The sequence below is a fragment of the Gorilla gorilla genome, chromosome 8 (genome assembly GCF_029281585.2).
Source record: "Gorilla gorilla gorilla isolate KB3781 chromosome 8, NHGRI_mGorGor1-v2.1_pri, whole genome shotgun sequence".
Classification (NCBI taxonomy): Eukaryota; Metazoa; Chordata; class Mammalia; order Primates; family Hominidae; genus Gorilla; species Gorilla gorilla.
In genome coordinates this window covers 45,618,246-45,636,793 of record NC_073232.2, presented here as the reverse complement: position 1 = coordinate 45,636,793, position 18,548 = coordinate 45,618,246, and the positions used below count along the sequence as shown (strand labels likewise).

The following is an 18,548-nucleotide window of genomic DNA, read 5'->3' as shown; positions in this document are numbered from 1 at the left end:
CCCTAACGACCATTCTGGCTGTGTCCCTGGAAGCTGGTGCTGTGGCCCAGCCTGGTGGATGGCACTATCAGTAGCTCCCTGGAACCTGGGGCCTTTAACAAACTTTCATTAACCCCGCCATGCCCGGAGTCACGACGCTGAAATTACATGGGCCTGTGCCTATGAAATATTAAGTGCATAAAAAAGGACTTACGAAGACAGGTTTGGAGCATACATTTTTGCCCTTTACTAAGCAATTGGGTTAGTATATAAACCAGTTTGGAGGGAGCTAATAAAACTTCTGTTTGCTTTTTTGAAGACCAGGTATTTTTAATGCTGAATGGCTAGCATTTTTAAAGCCAAGCTTGACTTGGTCAGGTGACATAGAATCAAATACAGGGAGCTGGCACGGTGGCTCACGCCTGTAAATCCAAAAGCTTTAGGAGGCTGAGGCAGGAGGATCACTTGAGGCCAGGAGTTCGAGACCAGCCTGGGCAACATAACAAGACCCATCTCTACAAAAAATTTAAAAAAAAAATTTTTTATAGGCACACGCCTTTAGTCCCAGCTACTTAGGAGGCTGAGGCAGAAGACAGATAGCTTGAGCCCAGAGGTTTGAAGCTGCAGTGAGCTATGATCACACCACTGCACTCTAGCCTGAGTGATGGAGCAAGACTTTGCCTCTGAAAAAAAAACTAATTTAAAAAAAGTATAATAAAAAATAAAATACAGGGCACTCTTCACTTGGCCAGCCCTGTGACCTTGACTAAAATCACTGTGCTTGGCAGGGCACGGTGGCTCACACCTGTAATCCCAGCACTTTGGGAGGCCGAGGCAGGCGGATCACCTGAGGTCAGGAGTTCAAGACCAGCCTAGCCAACATGGTGAAACCCCGTCTCTACTAAAAATACAAAAATTAGCCAGGCATGATGGTGCGCACTTGTAGTCCCAGCTGCTTGGGATGCTGAGGCAGGAGAATCGCTTGAACCCGGGAGGTGGAGGTTGCAGTGAGCTGAGATCGCGCCACTGCACTCCAGCCTGGGCAACAGAGTGAGACTCCATCCCAAAACAAATAATTTAATTAAATTAAATCATTGTGCCTCTCCGAGTCAGTGTGACACCTATAAAGTGGGGGCAACATGCCCCACCTGCCACCCCCAGGCTGTCCCTTTGGCTAGGGTCAAAGGAGATCATGCATGGACTAGCCCTACACACAGCAAGGCCCCACCCAGTAAAAACAAAGGCACTTCATGCTCCCATGGGTACCAGGGACCAAAATGACATCAGCTCTTCTTTTGCTTTGGCACAGAAACTGCTTTCCCAAACAGACTGCGGCCCAGGTGACCCTCAAAGCCATCTCAGCCCACTTTGATGACTCGAGCGCGTCCTCGCTGAAGAACGTGTACTTCCTGCTCTTCGACAGCGAGAGCATCGGCATCTACGTGCAGGAGATGGCCAAGCTCGACGCCAAGTAGCCGCCGCACTTTCCAGCAGGGATCGGAGGACGACCCGAGTCCCAAGAGTGGGGTTTTGCTTTTTAAAAGGAGAGAGGAGGGGTGATGGCAGGGGAGTGGAGGGTGGCCGGGCAGGTCCTGCCGGCGCAGGGAGCCCTCTGCCCTTCACACTCTCCTCCAAAAGAGCCTCCATCTGTAAGGAAGCAGGTCTCCGCGAGGGGTTTCTTTCCATGTGTTTTCCTCCTGTTGTTTTAGAACTTTTTTAAAAAAACAGACCTCGTTTTAGATTTATAGCATTGACTTTTACACACATTCACACAAGAAAAAAATCCTTTCAAAATTCTTAAATCTTCTGTTCCTCCTTTTTCCAAGGGAAGAGGGCAAAAAGTGGCCTGGGCTCTGTTGGTGTGCGTGTTCCGTGGCGGAGAGAAGAAAATGGGAAAGACATCTCACTGGTGCTTTTCTCTTTTGTTTTAGTGCCCCCCGCCCCCATCCCTATAATATCTGTAACTACTAAAAAGGTTTTGATTCAGGCTTTTTTTTTGGTTTCATTTTGTTTTTTTAAGAAAAAGAAAATGAAAGGAAAAAAATAAAAGATCCAGTGTCTTTCTTACACCATATTCTTTTATTGCAACATTTTCCTCAGTTTGGAAAACTGTGTCCCCACACGTAGGTCCTTCTAGAATATTGTAAGTCAATAGAAGAAGGCCTGTCGCTCACACACTGGGATTCCCACCTCGCTGGACCCCAGGTCAGATAGCACCAGGGCCTGTGTTTCTTAGGCCGAAGGTCCTGCCTCCGGGAAGGTGGGCTTCCCTTCGTGGTCCATAAAGACAGATACTTGGATGCAACCACCAGGGGAACAGCCATCCTCCAATAGAGGCACACAACTCACTTAGGCCTGGGCGACAGCCCCAGCGGGATGGCCTGAGAACCCCAGAGAGGCTGGTGTCCCAAGGACTCTGCCCGAGTACCCAGAGGCCACCATCAAAAGGGAGCAGGGAGGGGCAGGGTGGGGAGGTGGGGCCTGAATTTCTTCAGATGAACTCATCAACCACTTCTGCTATGCAGATTTAACCCAGGCAGTCCAAGAGGGGCTCCTCTGGATTGGAAGATCTCTCCCAAATAGAGGAATCATTTATATACCGTAACATAGTCGGTGGCAGACATTAGTGCCCAGCTGGGCCTCCAGACAAGTGACCCTGGGGTTGGCCAGGAAACCAGAAGCACAAAACCACAAAGTCCCTTGAGGGCCCTCTCCCCATTCCCAGCATCAGCTGGAGTTTTGTCACTTACAAATCTGCCCATAAATAACCTAGAAATATGCTGGGGTTCACCCGCAGAAACCCCCTCTGCTCGCTAATGGGTAAGCAGATGGCACCCCGCAAAGAGTCACATTATCTGCCCTTCCTTAAACACCTCCAATGGCTGGCAGGCCAGGCTGCAGTGTCAACCCCTGCTAGCCGTGTAAAAACGCACTCTGTCAGGGTGGGGTAACCAGAAGAGCACATTTATCTAGCTCTTTCTTCTTAAATGAAACCTATGGTATGGAGTAGGATCTAAAAGTGGAAATGTGCGGGCCACAGTGGCTCATGCCTGGAATCCCAGCACTTTGAGAGGCCAAGACGAATGGATCACCTGAGGTCAGGTGTTCGAGACCAGCCTGGCCAACACGGTGAAACTCCGTCTCTATTTAAAAAGTACAAAAATTAGCCAGGCATGGTGGCACGTGCCTGTAGTCCCAGCTACTTGGGAGGCTAAGGCAAGAGAATCACGTGAACCCAGAAGGTGTAGGTTGCAGTGAGCTGAGATCGTGCCACTGCACTCCAGCCTGGGTGACAGGGCGAGACTGTCTCAAAAATAAACAAACAAACAAATAAAGTGGAAATGTAGGAAGGCCATGAGACTTAAGGAGCACAGGGATTATGCACCTGTTAGCAAATTGAAAACAAGGCTCCTGTGAAGTCCCTGGTTGTTGCAGAATGTATGGGCTCCCCGACCGTGTGATGGCAGAGATTTGGGGTGCCGGGCCTCTCTCCACCTCAGGTCCCTCCTTTGTTCTCAATGTGCAGTTCTCCTTCCTGCCCTCACAGACAGACACTGGCCACCAGAGCCCAGCAATCTGCCCTGCTCTGAGAGCTCTAAATGGCACACGTCATGAGCACAAGCACGTACACACACATGCACATCCCAGAGGAGGCAGGTGCAGAGGAAGGGCTGGCTGTGGCCTCCCCAGCACCATGCAGCCAGCACACATGAGCCGCTCAGCCAGTACCACAGCAAGCACACCTTCCAAACCCAGAAAGCATCCTCTAACAGGGGTATTTGTTTAATGCCTCTCTCTCTCCCATTTTTGTTTTATACAAGTTGCATTTCTAGCCACCACATCATTGGCATCTTATTCCAGAAGAATAGCATTAGTTCTAGCACTTGCCAGGCGGGTGCCATGCGCCAAGCAGTCCGTATGCCCACCTGCTGCGGTAGTTCTCCCGCCTGGCCTCTCCATCAGGGTGGAGACTGCCTCATGGTTTTCCAGCTCGTAGAGACGAACAGGTCCCGGCTCTTGGTCAGCCGAACCATGAGCCGGCCCACATAGAAGCCACTGATTTGGCCCACGCCGTCATTTCTCCCCATGGACAGGAGGAACGTCAGTGCACCTGCAAGCAGAGACACAGAAACAACCAGAACCTCACTGAACCTCCTGGGGCTGCACCTCCCAGAGTGCCGATCCTTCCCGAGGCCTTCAGACTCAGGGCTGGAAATGTGAAATCGCTTTAGGAAGGTGGGTGAGGCCCTGATTTTTTGTTTGTTTGTTTGTTTGTTTTTTTGAGACAGAGTTTTGCTCTTGTTGCCCAGGCTGGAGTGCAATGGTGTGATCTTGGCTCGCTGCAACCTCCATCTCCCGGGTTCAAGCGATTCTCCTGCCTCAACCTCCCGAGTAGCTGGGATTACAGGCATGCACCACCACACCTGCCTAATTTTGTATTTTTAGTAGAGATGGGGTTTCTCCATATTGGTCAGGCTGGTCTCGAACTCCCGACCACAGGTGATCTGCCCACCTCGGCCTCCCAAAGTGCTGGGGTTACAGGTGTGAGCCACCGCGCCCGGCCTATTTTTAAAGAGCTCTAAGGGGATGTTTCCATCACCAGCTTGGAGAGTTTGTTCTAGTGGCCAGGTATGGGATAGCCCAAAAAGGCTTCCCCATGTTTAACCCCAAACTCTATTAAAACTGCAAAGCACATGGGGCCTCTCTTACCTGGCTTGTAGGCCTGGAGAGGCCGCTGCTTCACAGAGTTGACGATGTTGGCCACGGCGATGTTGGCGTGGAGGCCGGCAAGATAGGCCATCTTGGGCGTCCTCACGTCAGCACAGTCACCAATGGCGTAGACGTTGCTGTGGCCCTCCACCTGGAGGTGCTCGTTCACTCTCAGAGCACCACTGCTGGCCAGTCTGCTCTCTGCCAGAAGAAATGACACCAAAACCAAGACACTGAGCTGCTGTGTTAAGTGGCCACCAGGAGGAGGAGAGGGCGAGCTCTAGACGCTGGTCAATAGGTGCTGGTCAGGTCACCCTCCTGAGGCATGACCACCCCCTGGAGGTACCTGCTCTAGAGGCCACCCTCCCACCTAATTTATTCCCCCCTGAAGTCTCTACCTCACAACTCTTCCTGCAGAGGCAAGGTTGCTGATGCCAGAGTGGAAATGGGTCAAAATACAAACAGGCCTCCTTTTAGAAATGTACATAACTCTCAACAAGTTACAATGATCAGCTGAGTCTTGAATTGACTTTTGAATGTAAGTGAGATTTTAAAAATAAATGCAGGCCAGGTGTGGTGGCTCATGCCTGTAATCCCAACTCTTTGGGAGGCCGAGGCGGCCAGATCACTTGAGGCCAGGAGCTCAAGACCAGTCTGGCCAATATGGTGAAACCCGTCTCTACTAAAAATAGAAAAATTAGCCGGGCTTAGTGGCATACAGCCATAATCCCAGATATTCGGGAGGCTGAGGCACAAGAGTCACTTGAACCCAGGAGGTGGAGGTTGCAGTGAGCCAAGATCACGCCACTGCACTCCAGCCTGGATGACAGAGCAAGACTCTGTCTCAAAAAATAAAAATAAAAAACAAAACTGAAGCATTAAAAATAAATGCAGAGCTTTAATAAATGGCAAACTGCTTTTTTAAAGGGACTTTTAAAAACTTGTATTTGAAAATACAACATTAGGACAATTTGGTACTAAATTCTGGGATCTCTGTCCATTATAAGCCCTCAATCCCACTGCTACACACAGCCTGGACTGGCTTCCTTTTCCTGGGATTGGGTCATTACTTCCTGCTGGACACAAGGCAGGAGCTCCTTGTCAGGGAAGGGCATTTGGGAGTAAATGACAGGGAATTGAGGACACAAAGCAACCACCAGGCCTGGCCACTGAGTCTCCTGCTCACAAATGGAGGCTTAAACACACATCAGTCCACCTCTGCCACCTCCAGCCAGCTAAATACGCAAATACTGAGCTTTAAGAAACGAGGCCATGTTACCAACCCCACTCCCCAGTCAATCCAAGCTCAAGAGACCAAATGTTTTGATCTGGGTTTGGGGGCAGCAGCACGCCTGCCAAGAGAGGAAGGCCTGACCCTGAATTTCCTCTGTCCTCAGGTGAGGGGGAAAGAAACACCACCAACCTTTGTCATCTCTCTGATGCCTGTTCCCATCTCTTACCACTAGGGGGCGGCCCTAATTTCAGAAGATTCTGGTCACCTTGGCCACCTGGGGCCGAGCCATCGTCACAGCTGAGGAGAGCTCAGCAAGGGTGGACCCTCACTGAATTTAAAGTCTGAGCTGTTGGGAAGAAAGGGGGAAGGCAGCAAGGTGTGGACTCCTGGGGGCAAGCACTGCAGAGCATTCAGAGGGTACTGGAGAGCAAGGAGGCACAGGGGAAGCCCGGCTGGGCACCTGCTCACCAAACGTTTTGCGGTAGGCGGAGCTGTTGATCTTGATGCCAGTGCAGAGAATCACCAGGTTGGTGGCCACCTCTGTGCCTTTGTCCGTCTGCACTTTGATGTACTCTCGATACTCATTGAGAGGCAGCTCCTCCAGATTGCTGACCCGCTCACCTAGAAGGGGGTTCATGACCAGGAGGCTGGTGGGGACAGGGACCCCATCAAGCCTGGACCCCAAGCCAAGGCTAACCCTGGGGAGGGCCTGGACCTCTGGGGCCCAACTGGGCAATGGCTGCACCCTGTCTTCCCACCATGCCCCTCCCTCAGTCCACTCTATGCCCCACAAAGCTGATCTGGACATCTGGCCCCGAGGGGTCCCTCTGGAGAAAAGTTCCAAGAAGCCCCTGGAGGGAAGCGAGGCTGTTTCCCAAGAAGTTCTCAGAAAAGCTGTTTAATGGAAGACCTCAGACGCGCCTCTTATGAGTGCCAGCCGTGCCATCCTAACTAGGCAGGACGAGCACTCCAAGTGCACCACGACAAAGGGGAAAGCCAGAGAAAGAGAAGCCAGCTCGCTACACTCACTGCCTAAAGTGACAGTGACGGCAGCACTCCACAGCCAGTTACCAAAAGGAGGCTGAGGCAGCCATGCGGGCCCTTCACAGGACAGGTGCCTCACCCTCCCACAAACAGTGAGGGGGCTGGGGCCTCATGCAGTGAAGTGTAGGGGCCATAGCGCTGGAAGAGAACCTCACTTTCCAGCGTTTGCTGGGTGGGTCTCGTCCCCTGCTCTACAAGAAGGCCACACTCCTCACCACTCTCAAAACATAAACCAATAAACCTATTCCCTCGACCACAGAGACATCCTATTTGGGGCAAATCCTTCAGATGCACTCAAGAAAAATCATTCAGCAGACAGGCATCCCACCATCTGCACTGCATCCAAAGCAATAACCAGGACATGGAAATCCCGTAAGTACCAGGCCCTCTTCCCTGCCCGGGGACGGGCACAACTTCCAGCTGGACAAGGCTCAGATGGGCTTTGATGCTCACGGCTGCTTCTGAGCGCTTCATGCTCCACCCCAGGACACAGTGGAAAAGAGAGAGCCTGGGGTGGACCGTAGCCACCCTCCTGCTGCAAGCAGTCACCAAGCCTCCAAGCCACATCTCACCAGGCCAGGGCAGGGCAGGGAGGGAGGTGAGGGTGCACGTACTCAGCAGCAGCTGCACGCCCTTCCGGAGGAGGATCTCCTTCACCTCCTGCCGGACGGAGGGCAGGAGCTCCTTGTCAGCCAGGGCCACTTGGGAGTGAATGAGAGTGACCTGAGGACAAAACGACCACAGGGCCTGAGAAGGAGCCCCCAAGTCTTCAAACACAATCATTGCACGAACGTCCACCTCCACTCATACCTCCAGGTTACAGATGAGGAAACTGAAGCTCCAGAGAAGTAATCTGTCCAATGCCGGGACCAATTAGTGGTGAGCTGGGCTTAAGCCCACATGTTCTAGACTAGGACTCTTTCAGTACCCTCCTGCCACACCCAGGCCAGAGGACTACCAATATGCCAACATGTCACAACCTACACCTCATCTAGGGCCACCTGGAAAATTATCTTCAAGCATCCTTGGGCACTTATAATTATACAAGCCATGGGCATTCCAACAGTCAATCAGACTGATGTCAACATTAAAGCTTGTTTAAAATTAGTGCTTCCAGGCATGTCTACTTGCTGTCTGGGACAACACAGGGAAGCGTCCCGGGCACCTCATGTTGCAATCATGTTCAAAGCCTGGGCTTTGGTATCAAATTGCCTGGGTTGAAATCCCATTTCTGATACTCACTTGGACACCTCCCAAAGGCTCACTAACATGGGCACAATAGCCCCACTCATAGGAATTTTGTAATGATGAGCAAAACAATACGTACAAAGCATGTAACTCAGCACATATTAAGTCCTTAATAAAGGGTGGCTGCTACTACCCTTACTGTCTACAAATCCTAAACATGTGGATATTTTACTGAGTTACTTGAACTTTTTTACTACTTCAGACTGGTCTGACCCCTGTGAAATAAGAAGAAAAGTATATATTGGTCTCTGCCCCCACTTCCTGATGCAGAGCTCTTAAAACCCTTGTAAACTGGGGTACTAAGAATCATTTGTTCTAATATTTGGTCCTCATTGCCGGTTCTTGATACAGAGCTCCTGAGATCTTTGTAATGTCCTGAGTGATGGGAGGGTCTGACATAGAGCTCCTAACTCCTTGGATGTTCCCGGGTGATGGGAGCATCTTTTGTTCTAATGAAGCTACTCCTGATGGGCTCCTGGATGATCACTGGTCACCAGAGAGACCAAGCCAGCTTAGAAGTCTGGAACTTTCAGCTCCAGGGACGAGAGAGGGGCTGGAGATTGAGGTCATAATCAACCTTGCCTACCTGATGAAGCCTCCATAAAAATCCCTAAAGTACAGGGTTCAGAGAGCTTCCAGGTTGGTGAACATGTCCACATGCCAGGACAGTGGTGCACCCCAACTCCATGGGGACAGAAGCCCCTGTGCTCAGGACCCTTCTAGACCATGCCCTATGTGCCCCTTCATCTGAATGTTCATTTTTATCCTTTAAAACATCCTTCATCATAAATCAGCAACAGCAAGTAAACTGTCTCCCTGGCTTCCATCAGCTGCTCTAGCAAATTATTTAACCCAAGGAGAGAGTCATGAGAATCTCTATCTTGTAGCCAAGTGGGACAGAAGCGTGGGTAAGCTGGGGACCTATGGACTTGCAACTGGTGTTTGAAGTCGGGGCAGGATCGTGGGACTGAGCCCTTGACCTGTGGGGTCTGCACTAACGCCAGGTAGTGTCAGAATTGAATTGAACTGTAGGACACCCAGCTGGTGTCAGAGAATTGGTCAGTGGGGGAAAAACCCACACATCTTATCCCAGAAGTGTGGAGTGAGTAGGGAGAAAAACAGTTTGGTTTTTCCCTATAGAATCCTCATAAATCAAAACGAATGAATGTAACTATATCAATCACTCATCATAATTTCCAACAATTTGGCAGAGAACAGCCATATAATTAAATTATCCTCTATTGATTTTTCTTTTCAAAACCAACCTGCCTTTCCCTGAGGAAAAAAGATCCATTCAGAGGCCCCACATGGCTCTCAGAAGCCGATCTGGCTTCAACCGCAAGCAAGCTCTCGCCTGGAGGAACTGTAATGACGTTTATCACTCAGCCCTTGCCAAGCCTGGACAGGGTGCCAGGATTTCCTCTTTCTCGCTAGGTTGCCCGGTAGGATCTCTGTCTTTTGAGCATGAGAAAGCAACAGGGCAGGCTGATGTCCCCTCCCCGTTCCCACCCATGGGCAGAAGGCAGTGCTGTTCAGTCATTGCCCAGCGTGGGCAGAAAGGGCTGTGCTGCAGGCTCCCCACCACCATGGGGCTGCTCAGAGCAGGGGCTACCATATCAGGCAGAGACCAAAGCAACAACTGAAGGTGTCTTTGTCCAAGCTGGTTGCCAGCAAGAGGTAATCAAATATACATTTGTATCACAAAGGCCTGAATTCTGAAGGTGACACAGAAGTTCCGCTTTTGCAAGGTATTGCCCCTGGGCTTGATCCTCCAAGTTGGAGCAGAGGGCAGGACCTTTCCTTGAGAAAGGACACACCCTGAGCAGCTCCGTAAGGTCAGGTGCAGCAGGATCCCAGCTCTGCAGGAAAAATCCCCTATAGAATCGCACCTTGGCACAAAACAGAAATACACACTCCCAGTTTATGTGAATAGAGCTCCAGACTTCTCTGCCCTGAGCAAATTCCTGATGTTCCTAAGATAATGCAGAAAGAAGCCAACCACTTAGAGCTCCAAGGCAAGGCAGCCTGGCTCACCTCTTTCTCAGGATATTCTGTTTTAATCTCTGCTGCCATCTCCACTCCAGCCGAGCCTCCTCCCACCACCACGATGAACCGTGAGCGCTGGACCTGGAGAAGAGGACATGTGAAACAGGGACATATGAAACACACCTACACATCCACCTCTGTCTGCTGGTTCAGCCTGTGGTGTGGCTCCCTGGGCCAAAGGAGGGCAGAGAACCCTTTCCACATTTTGAGTCCAAATGTACTTCCTCCCACCCACCTCGCAGAATTGCTGTGGAAGATCGTGGATCTAAGCCTGCTCTACAAAACAGAGACTTATGAAAACAGGAGTGGAAGGGACCCGTGAAAAGCCCCAGGAGAGGAAAGTCAGAGACATACCAAGGGCAACATGAGCAGGTCTGGGGTGCTCACATCCTGGCTCCAGCAGCAAGTTCAAGGTCTCTTCCCAGGAAAGTCTCTTCCTAGTGACTCTCCAACTCTATGGCTACAGCCAGCAGCTCTGAGTACCCCCGTGGCCTCCCAGCTGCAGGCCTAGGCATCCCCAAGGCTGTCCTTCCGTCTGCCCACACTGCCCCATGCCTTCAGTGCACAGCTCACCTGCCTCACCATGTCCTCATAGGCCTGGATAGCGGCCTGCTGGCTGGAAACCTCATTAAACTTGCCCGGGAAGGGCCCAGTGCTGCCCGTGGCCAGGATAAGATGAGAGAAGGGCAGGGCCTGAGAGAAAAAAAAAAAAAAAAAAAAAAAGATGAGGGTAGGGCAGGGCAGGGCAGGCATGGCCTCTGCATCCTACTCCCGGCCTGCCAGCCAGGACAAACCAGGCAAAGAGGCCCCTCTAGGCACCAGAGGCAGCCCCCGTGGGAGGGGGTAAAACCACCACACTGGTTAGCCCAAAGGATGGCACTAGAACCTGGGGAAAGACCTAAGGAAGTAGAGTTTACCTCCGCGTGGAGAATGCGGGGGCAACTGGAGCCACCCAGCATGGCAGTGGGAGGGGCGCCTGGAAGCAGGAGGCAGGGCTGCAGGATAGGACACTGCCTGCAGGAGTTAGCTCAGAACCTCCCGGGTGTTTTAGAAGAACCCTCCTCCTGCCTCCGCCAGGAAGAAAAGAAAGGGAAAGAAAGAAAGACTGATCAGTAGTGGCATCACACCTGTGAATAGCCACTGCACTGAGCAACATAGCAAGACCCCGTATTAATTTAATTTTTAAATTAAAAATAAATAATAAAATAAAAAATAATTTAATTTTTTTTAATTAAAAATAAAAAAAATTTTAGGCCGGGCATGGTGGCTCACACCTGTAATCCCAGCACTTTGGGAGACCAAGGCGGGCGGATCACCTGAGGTCAGGAGTTTGAAACCAACCTGATCAACATGGCCAAATCCCATCTCTACTAAAAATACAAAAATTAGCTGGGCGTGGTGCCATGCGCCTGTAATCCCAACTACTCAGGAGGCTGGGGCAGGAGGATCGCTTGAACCTGGGAGGCAGAGGTTGTGGTGACCCGAGACCATGCCATTGCACTCCAGCCTGGGCAACAAGAGCGAAACTCCGTCTCAAAAACAATAAAAAAAATTTTTTTAATTAAAAAAATTTTAAACAAAGAAAAGGAAATCTTGTTTGGAGCCTAAATACATAAAGTTGACAAAAACAGAGCTGCTCCAATGGGAGGGGCTGGAAGGCCTGGACTCCACTCAGCCTCTCCTTTCCCCTGAACCTCCAAGATGCCCTCATGGAATCTTCCAGGGCTCTGAAACGCATGGCTGGAGACTGCAGGACTAGGGGACACTCAGTAATCTTTCCAACCAGGAAACTATCTGGCCCCATTAATTCAAGAAGGGCTGGGTCACACTAAATCGGAACTCATCAAGGAAAGGAACTGTGTTTCCTTTTGTCAACGCCCCCTTAGCTTCAGACACCAAATGGGGCTGGGCTGGACGTGACACTCATCCAGAGCTGGTGGCAGCTTGTCGATGGAGCTCAAGTCATGGCAGGTGTGTTCCAGGCTCCATGATGCACATGTGAGGTGGGGGAACACACAAATGAGTGAAGGGAAACCTCTGCCCCAGTGACGTCCCGATCCGGGGGATGTGGGACCATGCGTGCGCCTTTTTGTTCTAGACAGAGCCGAGGGCTGGCCAGGCCTGGGAGTTGTCTGGGACGCTGGCTTTTAGAGCATGGGCTCTGGGCTAAAATTGCATGGGTTCAAATCCTAGTTCAGTCTCTTACCAGCTGTGGTATCTTAAGCAAGCCATTTAACCCTTTAGCTTCTCTGTAAAATGAAGTTTTACCACCTTCGCCATAGAGGCACGGTAAACATTCATGAGACTTACGTAAAGAATACAAACACGGCCTGGCATGCAGGAATTACACAAGAAATATCTGCCACCATATTCTTGTGGTTGCTGTGGTCAAGCCTTTGTTTATGAGGAATCCGCTATCTGCCCAGCACCAGGCAGGGCTTGGGGCTCACAGACAGCATTCTCTTTTTTTTATTTTTATTTTTTGAGATGGAGTCTCTGTCTGTCACCCAGACTGGAGTGCAGTGGTGCAATCTCATCTTACTGCAACTTCCACCTCCGAATTCAAGCAATTCTCCAGCCTCCTGAGTAGCTGAGATTACATGCGCCCACCACCACGCCCAGCTAATTTTTGTATTTTCAGTAGAGACAGGGTTTTGCCGTGTTGGGCAGGCTGGTCTCAAACTCCTGACCTCAGGTGATCCGCCCGCCTTGGCCTCCCACAGTGCTGAGATTACAGGTGTGAGCCACCGCCCCCTGCCTAGCTCTCTCTTGACCCTGGAGGATCCCACCCAGGCCCTGCAGAGGGCCCTTGAGCCAGCTGGCAGCCGGGCTGGCCCTCACTCACCTCGCCGCCCTGCAGCAGCACCGTCTGGTTCTTCAGGTCTATCCCCACCACTAGCCCCTGCCTGAAGTTGTCCTTGAAAGTCACCGAGTAAGAAATGAATGTCTTTTTGGCGAACCCTGGGGAAGGGACACAGAAGAGGTCATAGGGCAGAGTCAGGCTGCCCACGGGAAGCCAGAGTGACTCAGAACCTTTCACGAGCTGCAAACCAACAGGGGTGCCCTTGACCAAAGAGTTGGGCCATTAGGTATGCCTGGGGTACCCCTACTTCCTAAAACGCCAGTCTGGGCCTCAGACCCTCAGAAAAGCTCAAGCTTTTACTTCTAGGGTCTCATTATGGTGGCTACTTAAGACCAGAGACCTTGAGCTTCTCCAGAACTTGTCTGACAGTGGAATGCAGGCACTTTGCCCTAAATGGAGAACACCACCCCCAGCCCTAAAATCAAGCCCCAGAGCAGAGACAAGACCCCCCTCACGGAGACAGCCCCAGACAGGAGCACATTACCTGTCTCCACGGAGGCTCGGAGGGCAGCCACATTGTGGTGGAAGGAGTCCTTCATGTCCACCAGCATGAAGGGGACGTTCAGGGCCTGCAGCTGGCTGGCTGCTGCGATCCCGCCAAAGCCCCCACCCACAATCACCACGTGCAGAGCTCCCGATTCCACCGAGACCTGGGACCCCATCTTGAATCAGGCACTGCTGGGAAGAAAGAGGAGAGCACATCAGAGTCAGGGAGGCTGAGAGGGCTGGGAGGACCCACAGTGAGAGAGGCCTCGATCATGAATTGATCTTTTTAGATGAGGTAAATCTTTGATTAATGAAACTCCAATTTTATAAAATTTGAATTAAATTCAGAAGGAACAAGGGGGTATCCCACTTCCAGCCCATACCCCAAACACCAAGTTCCCTTCTCCAGAGGCATCCACTGTTACATAACAAGTTTGGATGACTCCTTCCAGAGATAGTTTATGCAACTATAATCACGATTATTTTTTGCACTCATTAAACAAAGTGTTCTGCACATTTGTTTTTTACTTGATATATTCCATCAAAGACTTTTGGGAGAGATTGCAGTGGGGCAGGAGGAAAAAAAAGACTTTTGAAGAGGGGAATAATGTTCACTCAACAACATATATGAATTGAACTCCTGCTTTTTGACATGCTCTGTGTTGTGTATCCTGTGGTCAGACAGGCAGATATGGTCCCTGCCCTTATAAGGTCAGACCTTACAAAGTCCAAGAACCAGGTGGGCAATGTCAATGATGTGAGAAGCTGGGAAAAGGTGCAATAACAAGAAACAGTGGGCACACCTGTGGGGAACTGGCAAGCATAGGCCACATCTAAAGGAACAACAAAAAACATTCTTTAAGCACTGCACTAAACAAACACCACAACCAGATTCAGCCCAGCTCACAGGTCACCAACTTAAGGTTCAGGTCTAAGGAGGTCAATTAGCAGGTTACAACAAGAATTCTGCAAAATTCTGCTGCTAGGGTTTGAATATGTCTCCCAAAAAGGAACAGTGTTGAGAGGTGGGGCCTAATCGGAGGTGTTTGGGTCATAAGGTCTCCACCCTCATGAATGGATTAATACCAATTATAAAAGGGCCTCTGAGGCTACAAGTTTAAGCTCTTCCTCTCTCTCACTCTCTCTTTTGCCTTCCACCATGGGATGACTCAGCATGAAGGCCCTCACCAGACACTGGGCCCTTGATCTTGGACTTCCCAGCCTCCAGAACCATGAGCCAATACATTTCTGTTCATTATAATTACCTAGTCTGTGGTATTCTGCTGTAGCAGCAGAAAACAGACTAAGACAAATCTGGTGTGAACTAAGACTGTGATCATGGAGTAGGAAGGAGGGGCCACAGCCGTATGCTACAATGCCTGGTTAATTTTTTAATTACTTGTAGAGATGGGGCTGGGTGTAGCAGCTCACGCCTATAATCCCAGCACTTTGGGAGGCTGAGGCAGGAGGATCTTTTGAGCCCAGGAGTTCCAGACCAGCCTGGGTAACACAGAGAGACTCTGTCTCTACAAAAAAAAAAAAAAAAGCCAGGCGTGGTGATGGGCACCTATAGTCCCAGCTAATTGGGAGGCTGAGGTGGGAGGATCACTTGAGCCAGGGAGGTCAAGGCTGCAGTGAGCCTTAACTATGCCACTGCACTCCAGCCTGGGCCACAGAGTGAGACCCCATCTCAAAAAAATAAAACAATAAAAATAATAAATATTGATAGAGATGGGGGTCTCCTTTTGTTGCCCAGGCTGGTCTCAAACTCCTGGGCTCAAGTGATCCTCCCACCTCAACCTCCCAAAGTGCTGGGATTACAGGCATGAACCACTGCACCCAGTCCCCATTTCTTTGTATGAACTCAAGATGGTATATAAGCTTCTGTACCTCTTTTGGGGGTCGGGTCTTCCTTCTGAAGGCTCCTGTATATACACACATTAAATAAATTTATATTTTTATATTTGTATAAAGTTGCCTTTTATCCAACTCAACAGCCTTGGGCCCTACAGCAGCAAAGTTGCCTGGGCTCCCCAAGCCAGCCTGGAAGGCTGGTAAACAGGGTTACCTGTGCATCCCAGAGTCTGCCCCAGACAGAGGAGGGCCCAGGGGCTGGCCTGGGGCTGCACCAGAGGCCTTGCCTCCAGCCCAGCAGAACCCCAAATTAGGATGCTTGCAGTGTGGGCCTCAGGCAGGCAGAGGGCTGCTGGTGTGGGAGGAGCCACACAGCCCATTGAGGGGCACTCTTGACTGCAGCTGAGACCCTGAGAGGTGACAAGCAATCAACCCTCCTCCTGGCCTGTGCTGAGCCCTAAAGAGAGGCAGAAATAAGCCAGGCTGCTGGGGGGAGATGCTGAGAAAAAGAAACAAAGCTCACACTATACAGAAAGCCGCCCCAGAGGCTCAACAGCTGCTGTGGGCTTCAGGAAGGGGGACTGGAGGGGGTGTCAGCGAAGGAGGAAGTAGACTCTGAGGTCAACCTTGAAGGACAGACATCAAGCCACTGAACAGCCTCATAAGGAAGTGTGTTCCAGCTCATCTGGGACCCCCAGGCCGCTGGAAGGCCACTGCACTGCCCTGATCATCTTTGCGGGTCTGGGGCACAACCCCTTCCCTCTCTGGGCCTCAATTTACCCCCTATAATGGGAGCGGACTATAAGGCCCAACCAGCTATAATATCCTGAGCTGTCCTCGTACACACTGGTTTCCAAGACATGGTGGTGGTTCCCCAAGACGGTCCCCAAATCATCCCACACTTATGGGGCAGCTTTTGGTTACAACTCCGGGCACTGTTCCCATTGGTGTTCAAATGCCCACTGCCTAACTTCTCCCCTGGGGGCGGACAGTATAGCAGAGGGAGGGCACTGACACAATGGATTGGAGGGAATTTAAAGTTGTTTCTCATGGGTCAAATGGTCCCCAAATCATTGAGGCTTGAACATACCCATTTCACAGATGAGGAGGCTGAGCCCTCGTAGTGATTAGGACCCGAGACAAGCCCCCCAGCAGGCAGGGCCACCCTAGCTCCTCTAAGCCCTCAGAAGGGTTGTCTAGAGCTAATCCCAAGCATACCTCAGGCTGAATCTGCCAACTAGGCCAGAAGGGAATGTCTCCTAGGGACCAGGACCCAGGAGGGCCCACAGGCCCAGCCAGAGGTAGCAGTGCACACCAGGAGCTGCGCAGGGCCTGAGAATGTAGGCAGTGATGAGGCAGACCGTGGGTGGCGTGTGTTTCACCAGCCCCTGGCAGTGTGGAACCCTCTGTGCTGGGTCTTACCCTTGGGGCTGTCAGCCAGGGATGAGGTCAAGAAAACACCCAGAAAGCCCCACTTCCAAGTTAGCTGGTCATGGCCCCTGAGAGGGGCTATGCAGCTGGCCAGGGATAGGGATAGGGGAGTCCACTGTGCGTCAGGTCACACTGGAGCACCCAGGGACACTCAAAAAGGACAGCCTAGAGCCCTGAAAAACAGCTGAGATCAGGGGGTCTTCCTAGCAGAGGAAACAACTTGGGCCAGAGGCCCAGTGGCAGGAAGGGAAGAGGCGGGTAGAGTTCAGGGCACCTGTGGCAGAAGGTGGAGAGGCTTAGAGGACAGGTGACAGGGGCCGACAGACAGCCAGCCTGCCATGCCAGGGCAGCTTTGACAACCAGGTGGACATACAAGCCTACCCCGGGCCCTTCATGGGGTTTCTTCCAGGGAAAGAAAGTCTAGTGACCCCAGAGTGGACCTCAGGGGCAATGAGTTGACCAAAGGAGCCGAGCCCCTGACCCCCAGGCCCCTAGGATCATCAACCTGCTTCCCCGAGAGGGCAAACTCTTGCCTCACCCAAGGAAGGCAAATTGCTTATCTGGGGTTCCCTGTGAAGGGCCTGGGGCCTGAGGGGACACCCAGACCACAGCAGGGCCAGGGAGGAGAGGCACTTTTCCTCTTCATGCTGCCTGAGGCCTCTCCTGCAATCTGCTCTCTCTCTCTTCTCTCTCCTCTACTGACCCCTGCCACCCTTACTTGTGGAATAGGGAGGCCACTGACTCTCCAGCAGATTTCACCCTGCCTCTTTGGCAGCCCCTTGCCCAATACTCTTGGACATGCCAACTCTCCTTGGCTCTGCCAGTGTCGGTTCTTGCCTGGCCCCAGAAAACAGTGAACTCCCTCCTGCTTGGCCATGATCTACTTGGCCAGACACCTAAAGCAAGGGCTTAAGCCATGGAGCTACATTTCCAGCCACACACCCTGTAGGAGATGAAAATGCACATATGGAATTAGTGGATGCCCAGTTATATGTTCTAACATAGCAGTAGTGCTGTGCAAACCTCCACCTGTGTGACACTCCATCAATCAATGGAAACTGCCACCAATGAGAGGCTACAGGATAAAATATTATAAGCCCATACAATGCAGTACTGTGTAGCCAGTTGTTTTTAAAGGGTGAGTGATGTTTTGTTTTGTTTTTGAGACGGAGTCTCACTCTATTGCACAGGCTGGAGTGCAGTGGCTCAATTTCAGCTCACTGACTGCAACGTCTGCCTCCTGAGTTCAAGCAGTTCTCCTGCCTCAGCCTCCCAGGTAGCTGGAACTACAGGCATGTGCCATCATGCCCGGCTAATTGTTTTTTGTATTTTTAGTAGAGTCAGGGTTTCACCATGTTGGCCAGGCTGGTCTCAAACTCCTGACCTCAAGTGATCGGCCTGCCTCAACCTCCCAAAGTGCTGGGATTATAGGTGCGAGCCACTGTGCCCAGCCTGTGAATGATGTTTTTATACAAAAAGTCTGTCCATGAAAAAGTCAGGCAAGGGCTGGGTGTGGTGGCTCCTGCCTATAATCCTAGCACTTTGGGAGGCAAAGGCAGGAGGACTGCTTGAGCCCAGGAGTTTGAGGCTGCAGTGAGTAACTTTACCTTTGCTCCCTCCCACAACACACATAAACAAAGACACACAAACACA

General features: G+C 51.2%; 2 protein-coding genes across 10 annotated transcripts in view; one reads left to right on the top strand and one right to left on the bottom strand.

Annotated features, from left to right (window-relative positions):
- MACROH2A2 (macroH2A.2 histone) overlaps positions 1-2,028 on the top strand; it is a 59,532-nt gene extending 57,504 nt beyond the window's left edge. Inside the window, exon 9 of the mRNA XM_004049531.4 lies at positions 1,289-2,028. Within this exon, the coding sequence (XP_004049579.1) occupies positions 1,289-1,454 (166 nt within the window). The 3' untranslated portion in view covers positions 1,455-2,028. The remainder of the gene's footprint in view (positions 1-1,288) is intronic.
- AIFM2 (AIF family member 2) overlaps positions 1-18,548 on the bottom strand; it is a 126,108-nt gene that overhangs the window by 103,290 nt on the left and 4,270 nt on the right. For 4 of the 9 annotated variants that reach the window (XR_010135198.1, XM_055353612.2, XM_055353611.2 and 1 more), the window contains exons 2-9: positions 13,609-13,799; positions 13,107-13,222; positions 10,835-10,954; positions 10,250-10,342; positions 7,582-7,690; positions 6,392-6,544; positions 4,690-4,890; positions 3,906-4,090 (exon numbers count right to left, since the gene is read on the bottom strand). Coding sequence is in view for 7 of the 9 variants with exons in the window: in XM_055353612.2 (XP_055209587.2) it covers positions 3,939-4,090; positions 4,690-4,890; positions 6,392-6,544; positions 7,582-7,690; positions 10,250-10,342; positions 10,835-10,954; positions 13,107-13,222; positions 13,609-13,786 (1,122 nt within the window). In the remaining 2 variants the exon portion in view is untranslated. Of the gene's footprint in view, positions 1-202; positions 1,691-2,037; positions 4,091-4,689; positions 4,891-6,391; positions 6,545-7,581; positions 7,691-10,249; positions 10,343-10,834; positions 10,955-13,106; positions 13,223-13,608; positions 13,803-18,548 lie in introns of those variants that run through there. The other 5 variants (XR_010135199.1, XM_063710038.1, XM_063710036.1 and 2 more) reach the window with 4 other exon arrangements.